This window comes from Lemur catta, chromosome 5, assembly GCF_020740605.2.
Source record: "Lemur catta isolate mLemCat1 chromosome 5, mLemCat1.pri, whole genome shotgun sequence".
NCBI classification, from domain to species: domain Eukaryota; kingdom Metazoa; phylum Chordata; class Mammalia; order Primates; family Lemuridae; genus Lemur; species Lemur catta.
Genome location: NC_059132.1, coordinates 36,713,496 through 36,733,815, shown reverse-complemented (window position 1 = coordinate 36,733,815; position 20,320 = coordinate 36,713,496). Strand labels below are relative to the sequence as shown.

The window sequence follows — 20,320 nt, the reverse complement described above, 5'->3', positions numbered from 1 at the left end:
TAAGGCAGGTGAGAAGGGTGTGTGAATTGGAGGGAACAGCATAGGCAGAGGAACAGAGGTAGGAAAGTGGGTGGGGTTGGGTGGGGCAGAAGAAGCTTCGGAGCAGAGATTAGATGTCAGATGGTTCAGGGTCTTGCCAGCAGTGTGACCTTGGGCCTGTAACCTTGTCATGGTTCTGAGGATGTAGGTGGTTGGTAGTGGGGAAAGGACCTGACCTCAGGGTATCAGGGGTAGGCTTCGTTCAGGGAAGAGGAAGGACAGGCAGGACAGGTTTAAGCATGAATGATCACAGTAGGGAAGGACCTGCATTTCTTTTTTTCTTTCTTTCCTTTTTTTTCGTTTTTTTTTTTGGAAATGGGGTCTTGTATGGTTGCCCAGGAGTTGGCCAGGGACTGCAGGTGTGTACCACTGTGCTCAGCTTTCCTTCTTTTTTTATTTTATTATTTTTTTTGAGACAGAGTCTCACTTTGTTGCCCGGGCTAGAGTGAGTGCCGTGGCGTCAGCCTAGCTCACAGCAACCTCAAACTCCTGGGCTTAAGCAATCCTACTGCCTCAGCCTCCCGAGTAGCTGGGACTACAGGCATGCACCACCATGCCTGGCTAATTTTTTCTATGTATATTTTTAGTTGTCCAGATAATTTTTATTTCTATTTTTAGTAGAGACGGGGTCTCGCTCAGGCTGGTCTCGAACTCCTGACCTCGAGCGATCCACCCACTTCGGCCTCCCAGAGGGCTAGGATTACAGGCGTGAGCCACCGTGCCCGGCCTCCTCCTTTTTTTAAAAAGCAGAATTGTGCCAAATATTGTAGGACCATAGCCCCCTCATTTGGGAACTCCCTCCTTTTTCCTAAATTTGATAACTGTGATAAGAGCTTTATATTTATTATCCCATCTAATTCACCACAGCCCTTTGCAGTAGGCACTATTTTTATACCCATTGTGCAGATGAGGCTCTGGAGGCCCGGAGAGGTTAAGTTGTTCACTTAGGGTGACACAGCTGGTGAGTGGCAGCACCCTTCTATCTTATGACTTCACCTTCCACCAGATGCCAACAGATGAGAGGACTGAGTGAGCCATGGCCCTGTTACTGAGTGCTACTGCACTGCTTGCACTGGGGTCCCAGGGAAAGGCAGGGGCACCATTCCTGACTGTGGAGCCTGCCATGTGTGCCTGGGGGGCGTTGGTGAGTGGGAGGGTGGGGCACAGGCACTGCCCACCAGCTGAGATGCAGGGAAGAATGACGGACGCAGGAGGAGCAAGTGTCCTTTCTGAGGGGTGGTAGTGACTTTAAATTAGGTGGCCAGGGGAAGGCCCTTTAGCAGAAAAGCCTCACGAGCCAGGTTCTGTGTCTTTGGCTGTGGAGCTGGTGGACCTGACTTCAGTGGGTGGCAGGTGACAGTGCTGGTGTCTCAGCTGCTCAACCCTGTGTGCAGACTCTGCCCTCTCCACTTAGTGAGTGCATGACTGTCCCTGAGCCCTGCGTCTCTGGCCCCATTGAGAGCGTGGGCCGAGCTGTTGCACAGCCCACATGTGGCCCAGAGCCTGCACTGCTCAGGGCCTGTGTTAGCTGTCATGGCCACACGCATCATCCAGCAGTTCTCTGTTCCTCACGGTGGGTCTACCCAACCAGAGAGAGAGAGTCCTATATGGTTTTTAGAGCTGGTATCGATGCTGGAGGTTTCCCTTGCCACTGTCTTCCCAGAAATGTTAGGAAATTGCAGCTTATAACAGAACCAGCAGCAGAGAGAAGGCATGATTGGCGTGGCAGGGCTTGGTTTCCCTTGACCCATAGCTCCCTGAGGTGTCCTGGGGAGTGGTGTGCTTCCCAAACTGCGGTCACTTTGTGCCACTGTCAAAATGCAGCCTTTTTATGTACTACCTCTAGTAGAATTTACTTAACGTTTCCTTCAAAATGACTCACTTTTTAAAACATTGACATTAACATTTATGAGCTCATGAGTTTGGTGTATTTGTTTTTCCTAAAACACTTCAAAATGAATATATAATAGTTAAAATACGTAATGATTCAATTAAAAAATAGTTCATTTGTGCAGCATCTAAACCTCTCTGGTGGTGTGTGTATTATACCCTGGGGAAAATGCTCATATAGTGGGAAGTGTCTGATCTGGAGTTGCCAAGACCTAGCTGTGATCACTGGGCCCACTGCTTACAGCTGTGTGGCTTTGGGCAAACTACTTGATCTCTCTGAGCCTCAGTTTGGTTTTTCTCTGTAGGGCTGCTGGCGGATTAAATGATCTGATGGATATGAGTATTTAGCTCTGAGCTTAACACATGGTGGGCACTTTCCTCAGTTCTCCTTCTCATTTCTTAGACCCTCCCTCATTAGTCAGGGTTTTCCAAAGAAACCAATAGCGCGTATGTATTCTCTCTGTATATGTCATATATATTCAATAGGGTGTATATATCCTGTACATCTCATATATGCTTGTATATTTGTGTGTGTGTGTGAGAGGGAGATTTAGTATAAGGAATCGGTTTACGTCATTATAGAGGCTGACCAGTCCCAAGGTCTGCAGTCAGCTGGAATCCCAGGAGAGGTGATGGTTCAGCTTCAGTCTGAAGGCCGATGAGCTCGGACCTGAAACAGCTGACGTTTCAGTTTGAGTCTGAAGGCAGGAGGACACTGATGTCCCCACTCAAGACTGTCAGGCATGGTGGGAATTCTCCCTGACTCAGCCTTTTGTCTGTTCAGGCCTTCAACTAATTGGACAAAGCGCCCATGCCAGGGAGGGCGTGTGCTTTACCCAGTCCACCGGTGTGAATGCCAGTCTTGTCCAAACACACCCTGAGAGAAATAGCCAGGATAACACTGACCAAATATCTGGTCACTCTGTGGCCCAGTCAACTCAATGCATGAAATTAACCGTCACAGCTCTGCCAGAACACTTTTATTTTTTCATGAAAAAAAAAATTGTCCCTGGATATCTCAGTGCTCTCAAGAGATGAGCTGTTCCTGCCTGCTCTCACCTGTCGAATCTCCTCCTGCACTCCCCGTCTCTCTCTGCCTGGCTCGGTTTCAGTAACCTCTGTGTCTGAAGAATCACCTACCCTCCCTCAGTGCAGACATCAGTCTTCTCTGCCCAGATCCTGGAAGGAGAAACATTCCCAAATTGCACATGGGTGGCCAGCTCTTCCATTCCCAGACCAGGAAAGAGTCAGCCTGAATCTCCAGGGGCATGCGTAGGGTTTGTTAAGGCCCTTTCTGAGTACTGTGAGATGCAGAGACAGCCCGGAGCAGGAGGGGCGCTTCTGTGTGGCCAGGAGGTGACTCAGCAGAAAGCATCCCACCTTTGGAACACCTGTATCCCAGCCTGGTCCTTGGCATGGCCTGAAACCAATCCCCTTTTCCTTCTGAGCCTCAGTTTACCTGTCTGTAAGATGAGGGCATAGCACTAGTTCTTTAAGTTACATCCAATATTAGAGGGAAGATATTTTTATTTAGAAGTTAGAATAACACACAAAAAAAGAATAATGGATACCTATATCTCTACCATCAGAATTAACCATTGTGTAACAATGTGTATATTTTTTTCCAGTCTGGTTTTTTTTTTTAAAGAAATAAAATGAATTCCCCTTTATTGCTCTCTTCCTGGTTTCCATCCCCACCCCCCCAAGGCAGTCTCCACTTTGAGTTTGGTTCGTACTTTTCCCTTTATAATTCTCTGATGGATAGTTTCTAGTGTGCTTTTTAATCCAGCATTGCACACTCCCTGTGGGGAAGGCAGGATGGGTGGAGGCCCTGCCTTACAGATGAGGACACATAGTTGGTGGATTTTGTGGTTCTTTTGTGCCCCTTAAAGGTACCCCCAAAGCTAGGGTTGGGCTCAGAATATCTGAGAAGGTGGTCAGATAACTGAAAAGAACTCTTGTGCTGGTAACAGAAAAAACAGACTAAACTGCCTCAAACCCTCTGGTAGACAGTGAAATAAGCTCCTGCTGCTTCAGATGCAGGGTCCTGAGCAGAGAAGACCCTGGGGGACTGGGGTGGGGCGTGGCAGCCTTCTGTTGGTTAGTGCTTTCCTTTTTCCGTCCTCCCTGCTCCCTGGGGGAGGATAGAGCTGGACCCCACTGCACAGAGCTCAGCCATCTGGGTGCGTGGGGTGCAGGGATTCAAGCCCAGCGTGGAGGTGGGGCCTCCTGAGATGGCCCAGGGCCAGCCTTCCCAGGCAAAGGCTTTATCTTTTCTCCAGGCTGCAGTTCTTGCTGTGTAATCAGCCCTCAGCACTCTACAGGTGTTAGAGGATGTCCCCAGGGACCCCAGGAGTGAAAAGCACTGTTTGCTTGTGGGGCTCCTCCATCAGGAGGTGAGGCCTGGAAGCTGGGCCAGCATGGGAGCCACTCACTACATGAATGTCTGTGTCCCCCGAAATTCTTCTGTTGAAACCTCATTACCAAGGTGATGACATTAAGAGGTGTAGAGCCTTTGGGAGGTGATCAGGTCATGAGGGCAGGGCCCTCCTGGGTGGGATTAGTGCCCTTTTATAAAAGAGGCTCCAGAAAGCTCCCTGTCCCCTTCCACCATGTGAGGACGGTGGTAGGACAGCCGTCGACGAACCAGACAGTGAGCCCAGATCAGACACCCGATATATCGGTTGATCTTGGACTTCCAGCTTCCAGAACTGTGAGCAATAAATTTCTGTTGCTATAAGCACATCCCCTACCCCTGCGTTTATGGTATTTGGTTATAGCAGCCCAAAGGGACCAAGATGCGTGACTGTGAGCACTTAAAATGCAGCCAATGCCATACGTCTGAATCATATTTGGGATGTGTTGGGGTAAATAACACATATTATTAAAATAACCTGTAACTTTTAACAAATATGGCTGTTTAAAGATTTTTGAGAAATTGGGATGAATAAGCAGAACACGGGATTTTTAGGGCAATGTGACTGACTATTCTGAATGATACCATCATGGTGGATACATGATGTTATGTGTCCAGACCTATCCAGACCCATGGGGTGTGCAGTGCCAAGCATGGGCCTTCGTGTGACTGTGCTGCCATGTGGGCTCCTCCGTTGTCCATCCCCCGGGTGGACCACTCTGTGCATTTAGGGGGCAGGGGGCTTAGGAGACTTCTATACTTGCTGCTCAATTCTATACTTTTCTGCTCATATCTAAAACTGCTTTAAAAAACAAGGTCTATTAAAAAGTTAATTTCACCTGATACTTTTTTATATGGCAATTAGAAAATGAAAATGTGGTTCAAGTTATGTGTCTGTCGTACAGGCCTATCTTAGGCCTGTATCTGTCCTTAACACAGCCCTGCAGCATGGCATGCATAAAGTAAAAGGCGTGTTGTTTGCAGCCAGGCTCTGAAGGCTGCTGGGGCATCTCAGTGGCGGCTGGGGGCGTGGGGGAGGATGTTGGGTTTCTCCAACTTGGAGGGAGAGCTCTTACCTGTGTTTATTGACACTCTGTCTGAGATTAAGCCTGGCTCCCAGGGCCACTGAATGAGATGTACCACACTGATTCTCAAAGGTGGGAGTGGGAAATGATAAATCTTTTTCTAAAAATAGACTTTATTTTTTTTATAGCAGTTTTAGGTTCACAGCAAAATTGAATGGAAAGTACAGAGTTCCCATAGACTCCTGCCCTTCAGCACACGTGGCCTCCCTGACTCGCAGTGTCCGACCAGAGAGGCACACCTGTTACCATCAATGAACCTGCATTGACACATCATTGTCAAAGAGTCCAGAGGGTTCCCTCTTGGTGTCACATGTTCTGTGGGTTTGGAAAAGTGTGCAATGACATGTATCCACCATTACGGTACCACACAGAATAGTGTCACTGCTCTAAAAATCCTCTGTGCTCACACTAAGAGTAACTGGTATGTGGCTGCTTCTAAACTCTACACTATATGGGTTTTGCCAGTTTTACCACTAAAGTCTTTTTCTGCTCCCAGATTCAATCAGGATCCCCTGTTGCATTTATTTGTCATGTCTTCCTGGCCTCCTCTGGTCTGTGTAAATTGTCTACGTTCCTTGTTTCCGCAGGCAGGTGTGTGTGTGCGGGGAGGAAGTTTAACGCCCCTTGAAAATTATCTTAGGCCTCAAAAGCTGTTCACAGTGAAACAATCTGTTTCTAGCTTGGTTCCTTCTCTCACTTCTCGTCTATGTACACACATACGCTCTTCTTCCCTTGGTCTCGGAAATGCTATTTTCTTAGAAGAAATCAATGAGGGGATCACAAATGCATGTCCCCAGGGGCTGAGGTTTCCTTCTCTAACTGATGGATGAGGTTTATTTTCTGGGTACAGCAGCCCAGCGAGTGCAAGTGGTGTTGAGCGGTCAGTGTGCTCAGGTGTGTGGGGAAATGCCTCCTGGGCCTGCCTGGCTCTGGGAGGGACACTTGGGGAAGCCCGGGGACTTAGAGATGTCTGTGTGGGTGTGTTCTGCACCGCTGCTTTCTAATGCCAGGAGTTTTTTTACAAGTCTCCTGAATCCCCAGAATGCTGATGTTCCGGTGAGTTTAAGCAAAGGTTGGGGAGGACGTGGAGAGTCAGACGCTGTGTTGGGTGCGGCCCCGAGAGACAAGCGCCGGACGCCCTGCTCTGGGGACCCCTCCCTGGGGCCTTGGCTGCACTGAAGCTCTGAGGGTAGCAGGCCCACCGCTTCCTGCTGCAGGGCCTTTTGCCTGCTGGTTCCCTGGCCTCACCCCCCGCCGCCCTGGATCATGGATGAGAAATCCAGGGGCTGACACTGGATAGCTCCCCGTCACACCGTGGCTTCCTCTTATCATCCGCGTGGGAAATGGTCTCACAGACTGTCCTGATTCACTTGTGATGTGTTTGCCTGCCTGTCTCCCACCTTGGCTATGATGTCGGCTTCACGTGCCCTGGTACTTTGTGACTGTCATGACCACAGTTAGTAGTTAGTGATCCCCAGGGTTTGAGGAGCCCTTCTGGGGACAGAAGCTGACATTTGGGAGCCTGCTTTGTACCAGGCCTGGGCTAGAGGTCAGCTGAGAGACCCTCTTCGCACCACCTGCCACCTCACCAGACCCCGTGAGCAGTTCTCTTTCTGACGCAGAACAACTTTCATGTGTGCAGAATAATCTCAGATGGAGGCCATGCATTGATCCTCAAGGTTGTTTCCTGGTGTGGGGCCTCCTGTTTGGTTTGCTTGTGGGGGGCTGTGTGTAGAGGCCGCCGACCCTCAGGTCGTGGAGCGGGACCCACTGCCCCTCTGGGCTTGATGCTGCCTGAGACCACCCACCTCTGTTCTCTGTCTGAGTCAGGCCAGTGCCCCAGTGGGAGCCACAGCGCCGACGTCAGGGCCCCGCTGTGCCTCACAGCATAGTTCCAGAGAGTGAACACCTGTCTTGTTCCATTGCAGGTCGTCCACGCGGCCCGAGGTGGCCAGCATTGAGCCACTGGGCCTGGCCGAGCAGCAGTGCTCCCAGAAGGCAGTGGTGCAGGCCCGCCTCACCCAGCCTGCCCGCCTGACCAGCATCATCTTCGCGGAGGACGTCAGTAAGCACTCAGGGTGCCACACGTGCTCTTGGTGGGGATGAGAGACAGAGAGATGCCCTGCTGAGACTGCCAGTCCCAGAGGCTGCTGGAGCCCACAGCAGGGCTTTCTCTTGTTGGGGGGGAAGACGCCCAGGTGGGAGGCAGATGCCCAGCAGGCAGCTGCCATCCTGGCCCACGTGCCAGCACTTTGTGCTGTTGGCGCTCTTGTGGCGGCTGGCTTTCTGCATTTCCAAATCATCACAGGCTCCCTACCCCTAACAGGTATCAACCGATCATAACGACAGTTGTCTCAGTCCACGAAATCACCCCTTTTCCTTCCCCATGTCTAATTCACTGTATTGTGGCTGTAAAATGCTTAGACAACCATACGATTTTCTATCATGCTTTTTCCCCACCCACGCTAGGACAGTTTCCATTTTACCGTAGAATTACTTGTAATGCCGAATAACATTCTTAACAGGAGGTTGCCCTATAAGCATTCCCTTATATTGGGCATTGAGAGTGTTTTCAGATGTTCATTTCAGTGTTATATATAAAAATAAATGTTTTTATATAGAGAAAGTTGGGATTCTTTTAGCATCTTTCTTAGGATAGATTCCCAGTTTTACTGGGTCACAGCATACAGATGTTTTTAAGGCTTTGGATATACAGGGCCCGTATTGCTTCCCAACAAAACAGCATTATGCACAGGTACTTTTATGTGACACCTGGAAAATGATCAGAGTAATTTTTATCACATGCTGCTACCCTCACACTTCAGAATTCCCCAGGTAATGCCATTCACGTATCTGACTTCTAGGGCAAGTGAAAAAACAAAAATCTGTGGACATGTCCACACAACCCTTCCATGGTGTAGTTGATAGTCTCGTATAAGAAGCACCAGCACAAGTAAAACAGAAACAAAAACACTGGTGCAATTCCCGGTCTCAGTGTAGGGACAGGGCTTCAGGACAGAACTGTCTTCTTTGGGATGCTAACTTGTACTGTAGCCCTTGTCATCTCACTTAGTGGCTACACCCTGAACAAAACTACATTTTCCTGGAGTCCATTTTTTGCACACAGCTTTAAGTGCTGGTGCTCCAGTTGGAAGAGCAGGAGGTGGGCCGTGAATGTCCGTGAAGCCCTCACTTTCTGAAAGTCAGTGTTACCTGTCAGCAGGGGGCCATGTGCCAGGCAGCTGCTTGGCTTCCGAGGGTGAATTTGGTGCTTCCTAGAGTCTTTGCCATAGTGTAAGACCCCTGGTGGGTGGGGCGGTGGCTGGGCACTGTCCTCAGCACTGACTCATCCCCGTCTGCCCCTCTAGCCTCGGGCCAGGTCCTGCGCTGCGATGCCATCGTGGACCTCATCCATGGTATTCAGATCGTCTCCACCACCCGTGAGCTCTACCTGGAAGACTCACCCTTGGAGCTGAAGATCCAGGCCCTAGACTCTGAAGGTGAGGACGTCCCCTTCCTGTTTGTCCCTTGCACCTGCTTCTAGGCTGTCACCCCCACCATGACCAGGGCCTCTCTCTGTTCCTCTCTGCTCTTGCCTCCAGCCCTGCTGTAGGGCTGTCAGGAGGGTGAACTTGGTGCTGGGGGGATGTTGGAGAGACAGAACCCATCTCTGAGGGGGGGCCCCATGATCCTGGTGGCATTGAGCCCTGGCCAGTTGTCATGCCCAGAGCTGCAGCAGACCGTGGAGGCAGACTCTGCCCGTGCATGGTGTGGGTCCTTGGTAAAGCACGTCTTTGGGCAGCCAGCATGGGAAGCTGGGAGAGGCTGGCTGGGGAGCGTGCTCCCTGTCTGGGCTCTCGGGGCTGGTTTTGGCTTCCTGGTCCAGACCTCAGAGGGTGTCTATGTGGACTGGGGCACGTACGTCTGTGCTGTGGGCTCGGTGTGCTGTCCTCACATCTTCAGAGTTGAACGACCAGAGTCGAATAGTGGCTTGTTCTGGGCTGGGCTGCTTCTCAAGAGTCTCTTGTACGAACTAGGAAATTTTGTAGGTTAAGATTCTTGTTGAAGAAAGTAACAGGCAAAAGATGTCTTTCCCATGATGATCTTCCCAAACTCCAACTCCAAACCAAGTCTACCTTGTCTTTGAGACCTTTTTGACTACTGTAGCTCCCTTCCTTTCTTTTTAAAAATGTTTTCTAGATCAGGGTCTCTTAGCCTAGATAATATTGATTGAAATTTGGGGCTGGGTAATTCTTTGTGGTAGGGGCTGTCCAGTGCATTATAGGATGTTTAGCAGCATCCCTGGCCTATACCTACCAGATGCTAGTAGTCACAGGGGCAAGCCATGGCAATCAACAATGTCCCTGGGGGTGGGGGCAAGCAGCTGTTTTCAGGCATCTGTGAGACTCCTCCTATCTCCACTGATGTGTTCATCAGATGAGCTCCCTGAGCTCTGACACTGCTTTCTGCTCTGTGAGATTGAGAGGGTGATGCTTGCCCTGAGGACTGCAGGGTTTTGGTGAGAAGTATGTAAAGTGCTTAGCACTGTGTGGGTGCTCCGTAAATAGAGGGTGTTTTTTCTGGGCACTTTCTATGGGCATTGTCCAGGCACCAGGGATGCTACAGGGGGAGTGAGGGCCTGACTGCTGCCCCCAGGCTCTCAGACTGTGGGGGAGGCTCACATGTAAGTAAATGCTCATGTGAGTGGGTGCTGTTTATCATCCAAATGTGGGGGGACCATAGAGCTGGGGGGACTCAACTCAGGGGAGGCTGGAGGTGAGTTGTGGAGGACAGAGGTCAGGAGATGTTTCTCAGAAGACATGATGTTGCAGCTGAGTCTTGAGGAATGTGGAGTTTGCCAGGCAGGACGTTCTATCCTTGAGGAGACTACAGCATGGAGAGGGCATAGGGCACACGGGATGTGAAGGGTCCTGCGTGGGACTTGCCCTTTGTCTCAGAGCAGAGGGCAGCGGGAGAAGAGGTTTGTTCAGGGAGGTGATGGGAGCTCATCTGCAGGACTTTGGGGTGATCACTGGCTGTTCTTGGGAGGAAAAAGACCAGTGTTTGAGTGCACACTGTTCCCAGGCACTCCTCTCAGCACCCTATGCCCTAGCTCACGTTATGGTGACTGGACAACTTAGGCGCAGGGAGTGGATACAGCCACACACTGGCATGGCACACTCACACACAGAACAGATGTGTAGTTAGTACGTAGCAGAGCCAGACTCTGAGCTCCAGCCTGGCCCTAGAGTTTACCCTCCTGGCCAAGGGTTGGCAAACTTCTGGGAAGGGCTGGATAGTAAATATTTTAGGCTTTACTGGCCATGTGGTTTCTATCGCTACTGTTCAGCTCTGTCATCGTTACACTAAAGCAGCCATAGGTGATATGTAAATGAATGGATGTGGCCATGTTCTAATAAAACTTTATTGATAAAAACAGGCAGTAGGCCACATTTGGCCCAGAAGCTGTAGTTTGCTAACTCTTACTCTTGACTACTTTGTTCTGTTTCTTGCCTTAAGTCACTTTAAAAAACAAGGTTGTGTTTATTTTTATTAAGATTTATATAACATGAAATTCACCTATTTAAAAGTATATTACTTAGTGTTTTTTCAGTATAATCACAAAGTTGTGCAACCATCACCACTGCCTAGTTTTAGTAGTAATGTTTCACAGTGCCTGTTTCACAGAAAGAAACCCCATACCCATTAGTGTTTGCTCCCCATTCTCTCCTTTCTCCAGCTCCTGACAACCACCAGTCTGCTTTCTGTCTCTTTGCATCTGCCTGTTCTGGACACTTTATATAAACAGAAGCATACAATTCACACAGCCGCACATATGTATTAGGTTGGTGCAGAAGTAAGTGCAGTTTTGGACCATGAATTTTAAATCATTTTAACTAGGCTCAAACACATCTTTAGTAATCAAAATATGGACCATTACAATCAACACATTTATGCCAATGAGAAATAAGTTTGTTTATTCCTGTAGCCTAAAAATCTGCTTCAGGATGCCATGAACTCTTGGAAAGCATTTTCTGCATCCTGCTGGTTGTGGAAGCATTTTCCCTGCACAAAGTTGTCAAGATGCTTGAAGAAGCGGTAGTTGGTTGGCCAGAGGTCAGGTGAATATGGCGGATGAGGCAAAACTTTGTAGCCCAATTCCTTCAACTTTTGAAGCATTGGTTGTGCAACCTGCGGTTGGGCGTTGTCATGGAGAAGAATTGAGCCCTTTCTGGTGACCAATGCCGGCTGCCAGTGTTGCAGTTTTCGGTGTATCTCATGGATTTATTGAGCATACTTCTCAGATGTGATGGTTTTGCCAGGATTCAGAAAGCTGGAGTGGATCAGACCAGTGCAGACCACCAAACAGGGACCATGACCTCCTTTTGGTGCAAGCTGGGCTTTGGGAAGTGCCTTGGAGCTTCTTCTCGGCCCAACCACTGAGCTGGTTGTCACCGGTTATATGAAATCCACTTTTCATCGCATGTCACAATCCGAGAAATGATTCGTCGCTCTTGCACAGGAGAAGGTGACACTTCAAAATGAGGACATTTTTGATTTTTGGTCAGCTCACAAGGCACTCACTTACCGAGCTTTTTCACCTTTCCGACTTGCTTCAAATGCCGAATGGCCATAAAATGGTTGACCTTGAGTTCTTCAGCAACTTCTTGTGTAGTTGTAAGAGGATCAGCTTTGGTAATTGCTCTCATTTGGTCATTGTCAACTTCCGGTGACCGGCCACTGCGCTCCTCATTGTCAAGGCTCTTGTCTCTTTTGCAAAACTTCTTGAACCACCACTGCACTGTACGTTCGTTAGCAGTTCCTGGGCCAAATGCATAGTTGATGTTGTAAGTTGTCTCCGCTGCTTTACACGACCCATTTTAAACTGGAATAAGAAAATCACTCGAATTTGCTTTTTGTCTGACCACATTCCAAAAATAAACGGCAAGTACTAAGTCATTAGCAAGAAATGTGCATTAAAATGATGTATAACATAACCACATTTAAGAATGTATCCCAATATCAAATGGCAAATTTCTGCGATGCTAAAACTGCCATTACTTTTGCACCATCCTGATATGTACAGTCCTATGACTGGCTTCTTTCACTGAGCATAGTGTCTTCAGAGTTCATCCACGTTGTAGCATGGATGAGTACTTCATTCCTTTTTAAATTTCCAAATAATATTCCATTGTTGGAATACACCATTTTGTTTATCCATTCATCAGTTGATGGAGTTTTTGGTTGTTTTTACTTTCTGGCTATTATGAATAATGCTGCTGTGAACATCCATGTACAAGTTTCTGTGTGGGCATATATTTTCATTTCTTTTGGGTAGTCACCCAGCAGAATAATGGCTGGGTCATATGATAACACTGTAATTATCTTTTTGAGGAACTGCCAGACTGTTTCCACAGTGGCCGCACCATTTCACATTCCCCCCAGCAGTGTATGAATGTGCCAGTATCTCCACGTCCTTGCCAACGCTTGTTACTGTCTATCTTTGTGATTGTAGTTGTCATTTTTTTTTCTTTTGAAGAGACAGAGTCTCACTCTGTCACCCAGGCTGGAGTGCAGTGGTGTCATCATAGCTCTCTGTAACCTTGAACTCCTGAGCTCAAGTGGTCCTCCTGCCTTAGCCTCCCAAAGTGCTGGGATTACAGGTGTGAACCGCTGTGCCCAGCCAGTGAAGTTATTTTAAAGTCACTTTTTTTCCTGAGTGTGTGTCCTTCCTCAGGCAGCAAGTGATGTCAGGAGTGGGAAGGTGCCTTCTCCTGGCCTTCTGGACCCACTGCTGTGCCAGGACAGATGCTCAGCAGCCCTTGAAGGTTACCTCTCCCGCTTTCCCCACTACTCATGTTTTGATGGCACACGCAGCCAGTTCCAGAGTAGGAAGTCACCCGTTCTGCAGAGACTGTGTCATTCACCAGTAGCCCATATCAAGGTTCCACCTTTGCAGTAAAGGCATGGTTACCACTTCCTCATTATCTACTATAAGAATGTCATGCATTCTAGTGGGTCTTCCCCTCCCCAAAATACCTTGACAATTACCTTCATCATCCCTTTTGCCTTTTTTCCTGAGCTTGTGACCTCTCTTCTGGTCAGAGTCTCCTTTTTGAAGACAAACTTGACCCTTGTAACTTTGAGGACCTTGCAGTCTCAGAAAGGACGTACCTGATCTAGATTGCTAAATGTTTGGCAAAAAAGACTCCATAGCTCAACAAACATGGTTAGGTGAGTGCCCGTGAGTGCCAGGCGCTGTGCTAGCCCCTTAGTGAATACAGCCTCCTATTGTACTTATAATGCCTGTTGTGTAGACAAGGAAGCTAAAGCCCAGAGAGCTTAAGCAACTTGCCCGTGTCACACAGCTCATGGGTGACTGAGCAGGGGCTGGGACTCGGGATAAGTGGCTCTGTGGCCTGAGCTATTTTATGCTCAGCCGCTCTACCTGTCTCCTGCATTTTTTCCTGGGTATCCGGGCCTTCTGCACATGGGATCTTCCTTTTTCACCAGAAGCTGTTTGTGGTCAATTTTCACAGTTATTTCCTAGCCCATGTGTACTTCGTGCATCAGCAGAACTGGATTAGCTCAGGGTCCCCAAAGACACCCCTTTGCCACCTTTTGTTAGGCCACATGTTCTGCCCAAAGCACTTTGTCTTCCTGAAGCCCACATTCCTCTGGGCATTCCCCCTCGTATATCCCCTCCAGGGGGCCCTCGCTGGCTGCCCAAGGTGGGACTTGCTCCTCCCTTCTGACATCCCTTAGCTCCTCACCAGCACCTGCCTTGGGGTATGGGGCATTATCTACTGTGTCTTGTCACATTCGCCACTCAGAGGACAGAATTGGGGTCACTACATTCTTTCCCACTCTTCTGTGTCTGACGCTGGACTTTGGGCCCAGCAGGCATCTGGTAAATGATTGTTAAATTGAATTGCTTAATGATTCCCTGTGGCCCTCCTGGGACCAGGACAACAGGGATGGTCTCTGGGGACCAGACCCCTGGCTTTCTTGGTTAATATCAGCAGTTGGCTGTGAGGTGAGACTTCAAGGTCAAGGAAGGGCTCTGTCTGTTGCACACAATAGGTACTAATAGCTTCTTTGTGAATGGAAAAAGCAAAACTTGAGTTAGAGGTTTAGTCATTTGGCCTCCTTCCTCCCCTTAGAGGTTGCCCATCTGCCCCAGGCCATGGAGGGGGTAATGCCCGATGGACTTGGCCACAGCCCAAACCGGTTGGGACTTGGTGTTGGTCCAGTAGCTGTCGGGCCTATGCGTGCCTTGAGTTGCATGGGGGCTTCTGAGCCTCTCTAAGGGTCTGCACTCAGCCTGGAGTATCCCCACACCCCTAGGGAGCACTTTCTCGGGCTCCGTGCCTTCTGGCACTTGGGTTTGCCTTCTGGCACTTTCCCCTGCCTTTTGAACACAGGGCGCTGCATTCTCACCTGCATGGAGCACTGCAAGTTCTGCAGCCAGTCCTGCCATGCGCATTTGCCCAGTTTGGTGTGGGAGTTGCTAGTATCTGCTCTGGGAATTGTCACACATTCAGCTCTTCATTTCAATGTGGTGGACTTGCAGGAGATACTGGGGGAAGCACAGATGATGAAAAGCAGAACTCTATGTGCAGCCACTGAGATGTCCAAAGACATGATTTCCTGTCTCTGTTTTCCCTGGTCAGAGACCCCTCGACAGGGCCTTCCCACCTCCATCTCCTTGCCCGCGAGTGGGCCATAGTGAAGAGTACCAGACACGTCACGGGGGTGCTTTCTCAATTTGATCTTCCCATGGGTTGATCAAATGCCAGCCCCACGGGTTGGTATTTTCATTTCCACCTTACAGAACAGAAAAGTGGTACTTGGAGCTGACCTCATGGAAACCCCAGGGTAGGTGTTTAGGACACTCTTGTGGTGTTTGGATGGATGTGTGTTAAGGGAGTGGACTGCCTAATGGGCTTTTGTATTGAATTTCTGGTCATTGTTTCACAAGCTAATATGAACATAGGGAGATCCATCCTTATCCTCACTGCAGAGTCAGCATGCTTGGCTCAGCCCCTGGGAAGGCAGGAATTGGGGCCAGCTTTGGTTTATATGCAACCCCTTTCAGCTCAGCATGAGGCAGGCAGAAGGTGCCCATGCCCTGAGCTGTTAAATGTTAAAGAGAAGCAATGGGTTGTCCTGGGAGGTGATGACATCCTTATGCCTGGAATGTGAGAGGAGGGTCCCAGCCCCCATCTGATGTGGACACAGCATCCAAGGGTCGGACTAGAGGACTTCTAAGTTTCTTGCAGCCAATGTGCTTTGCTGGTGTAGATTTTGGTATCCACTTTCCTCATCTAATGCCCTGGGTATTAGGAAGATAAATTACTTTGTTCAAACTGCTTTGAGGTTTGAGAAACCAGACTTTTCATTTGCTCAGAATCCTCCCTTGGACCTCTAAGAACCGCCCCCCCCATATCCACTGTAGATGGGGTTTGTCTTCCTCTGGTCAGTTACTCACAACATCTGTAAGAAGAGGCCTCCCTTCATAAAAGATGCCCTGAGGAGTGAGGGCAAAGAGGACAGAGTTTTCTGGAGCTTTTGCTAAGCACTGTTTCATTCAGCCTTTGAGATCTTGTGGGGCTGTGGGCGGGCGTGAAGAGGAGCATGATCCCAAGGCTGTCTGACTCCAAATACCTTGCCCTTTGCAATGTAGAAAAAGATTTTCTGGACCCCCCCCTGATGCTCTATTTGGGGAGCTGGCCAGGCAGGGAATGGGGATGAAGGATGTGGAATGGGTGTGGGATAACAGGGTATGGTGAGGAGTGTGGCAAATCAGAGAAAAAGGCCCTGTCTAGAGAGGCTGAGCCAGTCTCTGGGCATCAGGTGGCTAGATCTTCAGGCTTTTCAAGAGAATTTGGTGATTGTATGTGGCATTTCTTAATTTGAAACGATGGATCAGAAGGCTCACAGATCAAATGGCAGTTCTACTTGTATCTCTTTGAGATATCTCCATATTGCTTTCCACAGAGGTTGCACTAGTTTGCAGTCCCACCAGCAGTGTATGAGTGTTCCTGTCTCTCCGCATCCACACCAACATTTATTGTTTTGGGACTTTTTGATAAAGTCCATTCTCACTATAGATAAGTCATATCTCATTGTGGTTTTGATTTGCATTTCCCTGACAATTAGAGATGTCGAGCATTTTTTCATATGTTTCTTGGCCATTAGTCTGTCTTCTTTTGAAAAGTTTGTGTTCATGTCCTTTGCCCACTTTTTGATAGGGTTGTTTGATTTTTTTCTTGCTGATTTTCCTGAGTTCTATAAAGATTCTAGTTATCAGCCCTTTATCAGATGTGTAGCAACCCATTCTGTAGGTTGTCTGTCTGCTCTCGTGCTAGTGTCCTTGGCGGTGCAGATGGGAGCGGGGAGGAGGGGACGGGTAGGTTCACACCTAATGGGTGTGGTGCGCACCATCTAGGGGATGGACATGCTTGAAGCTCTCTGACTCGGGTGGGCCAAAGGCAACATATGTAACCTAAACATTCTGACCCCTGTAATATGCTGAAAAAAGAAAGGCTCACAGATAGCAAAACCAGACTGCAGAGCTGGGAGCTGGGCCCGCTGTCTCTTCCTCCACCCCAGGACCCCAGGAGTCCCACAGCTAAGGAGAAAAGGCAAGAATAGTTATGTGAAACCCAGCGGTTGAGGAACTGCCCCTCACCCCACGCTCCCTCCCTATAGCAAGGAGGGAAGGGGGAGCGTACTCCCCAGGAGGAGGTGAGGAGGAATGGCTCAGGTTTGGAGCAGCCTCCTAAACTGTAAAGTGCTTACACACGTGAAGGGTGGTGGTGTTAAGCATTACACTAAGCCTGCCATGAGCTGTCAAAGGCAGGGAGTCACAGTGAAGCCTTCACCTGAGACGGGCCTGGGTTCAAATCCTGGCCTAGCCTCTCAGGGTCACTTGACCACAAGTAAACGTCTTCATTCCTTTCAGCCTTGGTTTACCCTTCCTGAAAATGGGAGTCATGGCACCTGCTTTGCAGGGGGATGGTGTTGAGTGTGGTTCCTGTGTGGGTTAGAAGCTCCTAGCTCTCCTTTCCTCGGCCCTGGGGAATTAACTGTGATGCATTTCTGCCTCTCCCATCTGCTCCTGTAGGGAACACCTTCAGCACCCTGGCTGGACTGGTCTTTGACTGGACAATTGTGAAGGACACGGAGGCAGACGGGTTCTCAGACTCCCACAATGCACTGCGGTAAGGGGCACCTCCACTGGGCCTGACGCCCCCTGAAGGGAAGTAGGAAGGAGAAGGGGGACATTTATGGGCTCCTCATTGCCTGGGGGCTTCCCTCGTTGTCTGCAAGGAGCCCTGGATGATTCCCAGGTGCCTGCTGATGTTTGACAGTCCCCGTGCCTGTTTGGGAGCAGGGTTTGTTCACACAATTGTGCAGGAACCTGGCTGCTATGTGGCCCACTGGGGTGTGTGCTGTCGGAAGTTGTCAAAGAGGCTTTTGACATCCAGTTGCAGAAATGAGACAACACAGGTGACAGCAGTTTCGGGCCCTGGGGAAACATGAGTGGCCCCAGAGGGCAGCACTACCACTGGGGCCAAGTTAAAGGGGAGACAGGTTTTGGCTGAGAGGACAAGCCAGTGGTGACGGCCGTTCTGAGGTGGAACAGGCTGGCGTCCCCAGCACAGCAGTGCAGACAGGCCTGTCATGAGGTGGCCAAACATCTTAACCCATGTCATTCTCCCAGCAGCCACATAGGCTATATGTGCCACTGTTCCCTTCATTTTTCAGTCATAGAAACTGCCGCTGGGAGAGGCTGTGCTGCATGTCTGAGATTGGTGAATGGCAGAGGTAGAGTCTGAGCTCGGATCTATGTAGCCACAAGCCCCATCTGGCTGCGCAAATGTCCATTAGACAAAATGAAAAGTTCAGTTCTGGAGTTGCACGAGCCAGGTTTCAAGTGCTCATCAGCTGTGTGGTGAGTGGCTGCTGCCTGTGGGATGGAGCAGAAGCAGAGCCCCTAACTGTGTGTGCTGTGTCCCCGCCGGGCGTCTTCGACTGCACTGGTGCAGAGGGAGGCCTGAGCTTCCATTCTCGACTGTACTGCATTGCCCCATGCTTTGCTAAATAGTTTTTTAAAGAGTATGGTCCCTTCTTGGGAAAGAAGACTTAATTTTTTAATTTTTGCAACAATTTTAAGCTTACAGAAAATTTGCCGTTCAGGGCACAAATTGGATAACCCTCAGTCATCTGAGGGCCGGCTGTTAGCCTGGTGCCCATCATCCCTGATTATTATGTGTGCGCTGGCATTAAGGATGTTTTCCTGCATAGCCATAGCAGAGTCCTCAAAATTAGGAAATGAACACCAATGCATGTAGTCTTTGGACCACATTGCGTTTTGCCAATCGTCCAAATTTTGTCCATTGTAGCAAAAAAAAAAAAAACAAAAAAAACCCAACAAAACAAAAAACCAAAACCCAGCCCAGAGTCACGTGCTGCATATTGTCCTGTTTCTTTTAGTCTCTGTCAGCCTGAGACAGTCTCTTGGTCTTTCTCTGACTTTCAACACCTTGATGCCTGTGAAGAGGACGGTCTGGTTTTGCAGAACGTCCCTTGTTCGGGTTTATCTGATGTTCCCTCACGACCAGGCTCTGAACTTTACACCTTTGGCAGGAACATCACGGAAGTGGGATTCTGCGTTCTAACTGCTTCTGATCACGGTTCCACCTGGCCTGTTAGTGATGCTGGTCACTGCCATCACCTGGGTGAGGTGGTGTCTGCTGGGTTCCCCATGGTGAAGTTGCTTTCTCGCCCCTTTGCAATTCCTAAGCACCTTGTGGGAGAGTTAATAGTCTGGTTTTTCACATGTACCTTCAGGAGCCCAGCTCTGGGCTGTAGGGGGTGTTGGGGCGCTGGTGCTCCCTTCACGAATTCCGGGCTCGGCTTGTGGCCATCACCAGGCAGACATCCTCCTGTCCTAATGCTTTTGCCTGCTGAGTCACCCTGGAGAGTCGAGCTCTACGGGGGCTGGGACTTACCCGGTAACTGTCTCCAGCTTTGGAGTTTCTGGTGTTTTTTAAGGCTGGGAACACTGACTATAGTGTCAGAGAGTCCTGGATTCTAATCCTGGCCTTGTCCTTTCCTGCCTGTGGCCTTAGGCAGGGAACGTAACCTGTCTGAGCCTTAGCTTCCTCTCTATGAAACAGACAACCAGAGGCGATTACTGTGCCCCCCTCTGAGGGACACCGTGTGGGTTGGCAGGTTGATCGGTGCTCAGGGCCTGGTGCATACTAGATGTTCAGGGAATGCCAGTTCCCTGCCCCTTCTGGGCCACCAGGCCCCGTGTGTCCCCCCAAGCTTTCAGGCAGCTTGGTACCTGAGCTGAATGTTAACCAAAATCCAAGATGCTAAGGTGTGATGGAACTGGATTGTCCTGGATTTTCATTCAGTTCGGCATGTGACACCTCGTAAAACTGGGGGAGGAAATAAATCACGGTGTGGCACAGCATCCAGCAGACCGTGGGGAGAACGGAAGCGTGTCCGGCAGATTGCTCTTGTTGAGGCGGAACGGAGGGCTGGTTTGTAAGTCACAGGCTGAAGTGAGAGGTGTATGGAAAGGACTTCTCAAGCCAGCCCTGCTTACTGGCCACGCTCCAGGGAGGGTCTGCCACGTGCCTGACTTCTCCCTGTCCTGGGGCTCTCCCGCAGCCCCGCGTGGGGAGGAGGAGGTGTAATGTGTCCACATCCATGAAGTTTGAGGGGAGGCCACTGAGGATCCTTTCCCAGAGTCAGGCGCTAGGCGGGGGTGAGACCAGGGCATTGCTGACACTGCTTTGGTTGGGCTGCGTTCTTGGGGCCTGCTGCTTAATTTCCATGGGCCTCACTTTTCCCGTTTGGACTAAGCTGG

The 20,320-nt window shown here is 49.6% G+C and overlaps 1 protein-coding gene across 1 annotated transcript in view; it reads left to right on the top strand.

Moving 5' to 3' along the window:
• Window positions 1-20,320, top strand: part of LOC123638758 (nuclear pore membrane glycoprotein 210-like) — a 72,296-nt gene that overhangs the window by 10,435 nt on the left and 41,541 nt on the right. The window contains exons 2-4 of the mRNA XM_045552587.1: window positions 7,359-7,495; window positions 8,799-8,930; window positions 17,561-17,657. Coding sequence (XP_045408543.1) covers window positions 7,359-7,495; window positions 8,799-8,930; window positions 17,561-17,657 — 366 coding nt within the window. The remainder of the gene's footprint in view (window positions 1-7,358; window positions 7,496-8,798; window positions 8,931-17,560; window positions 17,658-20,320) is intronic.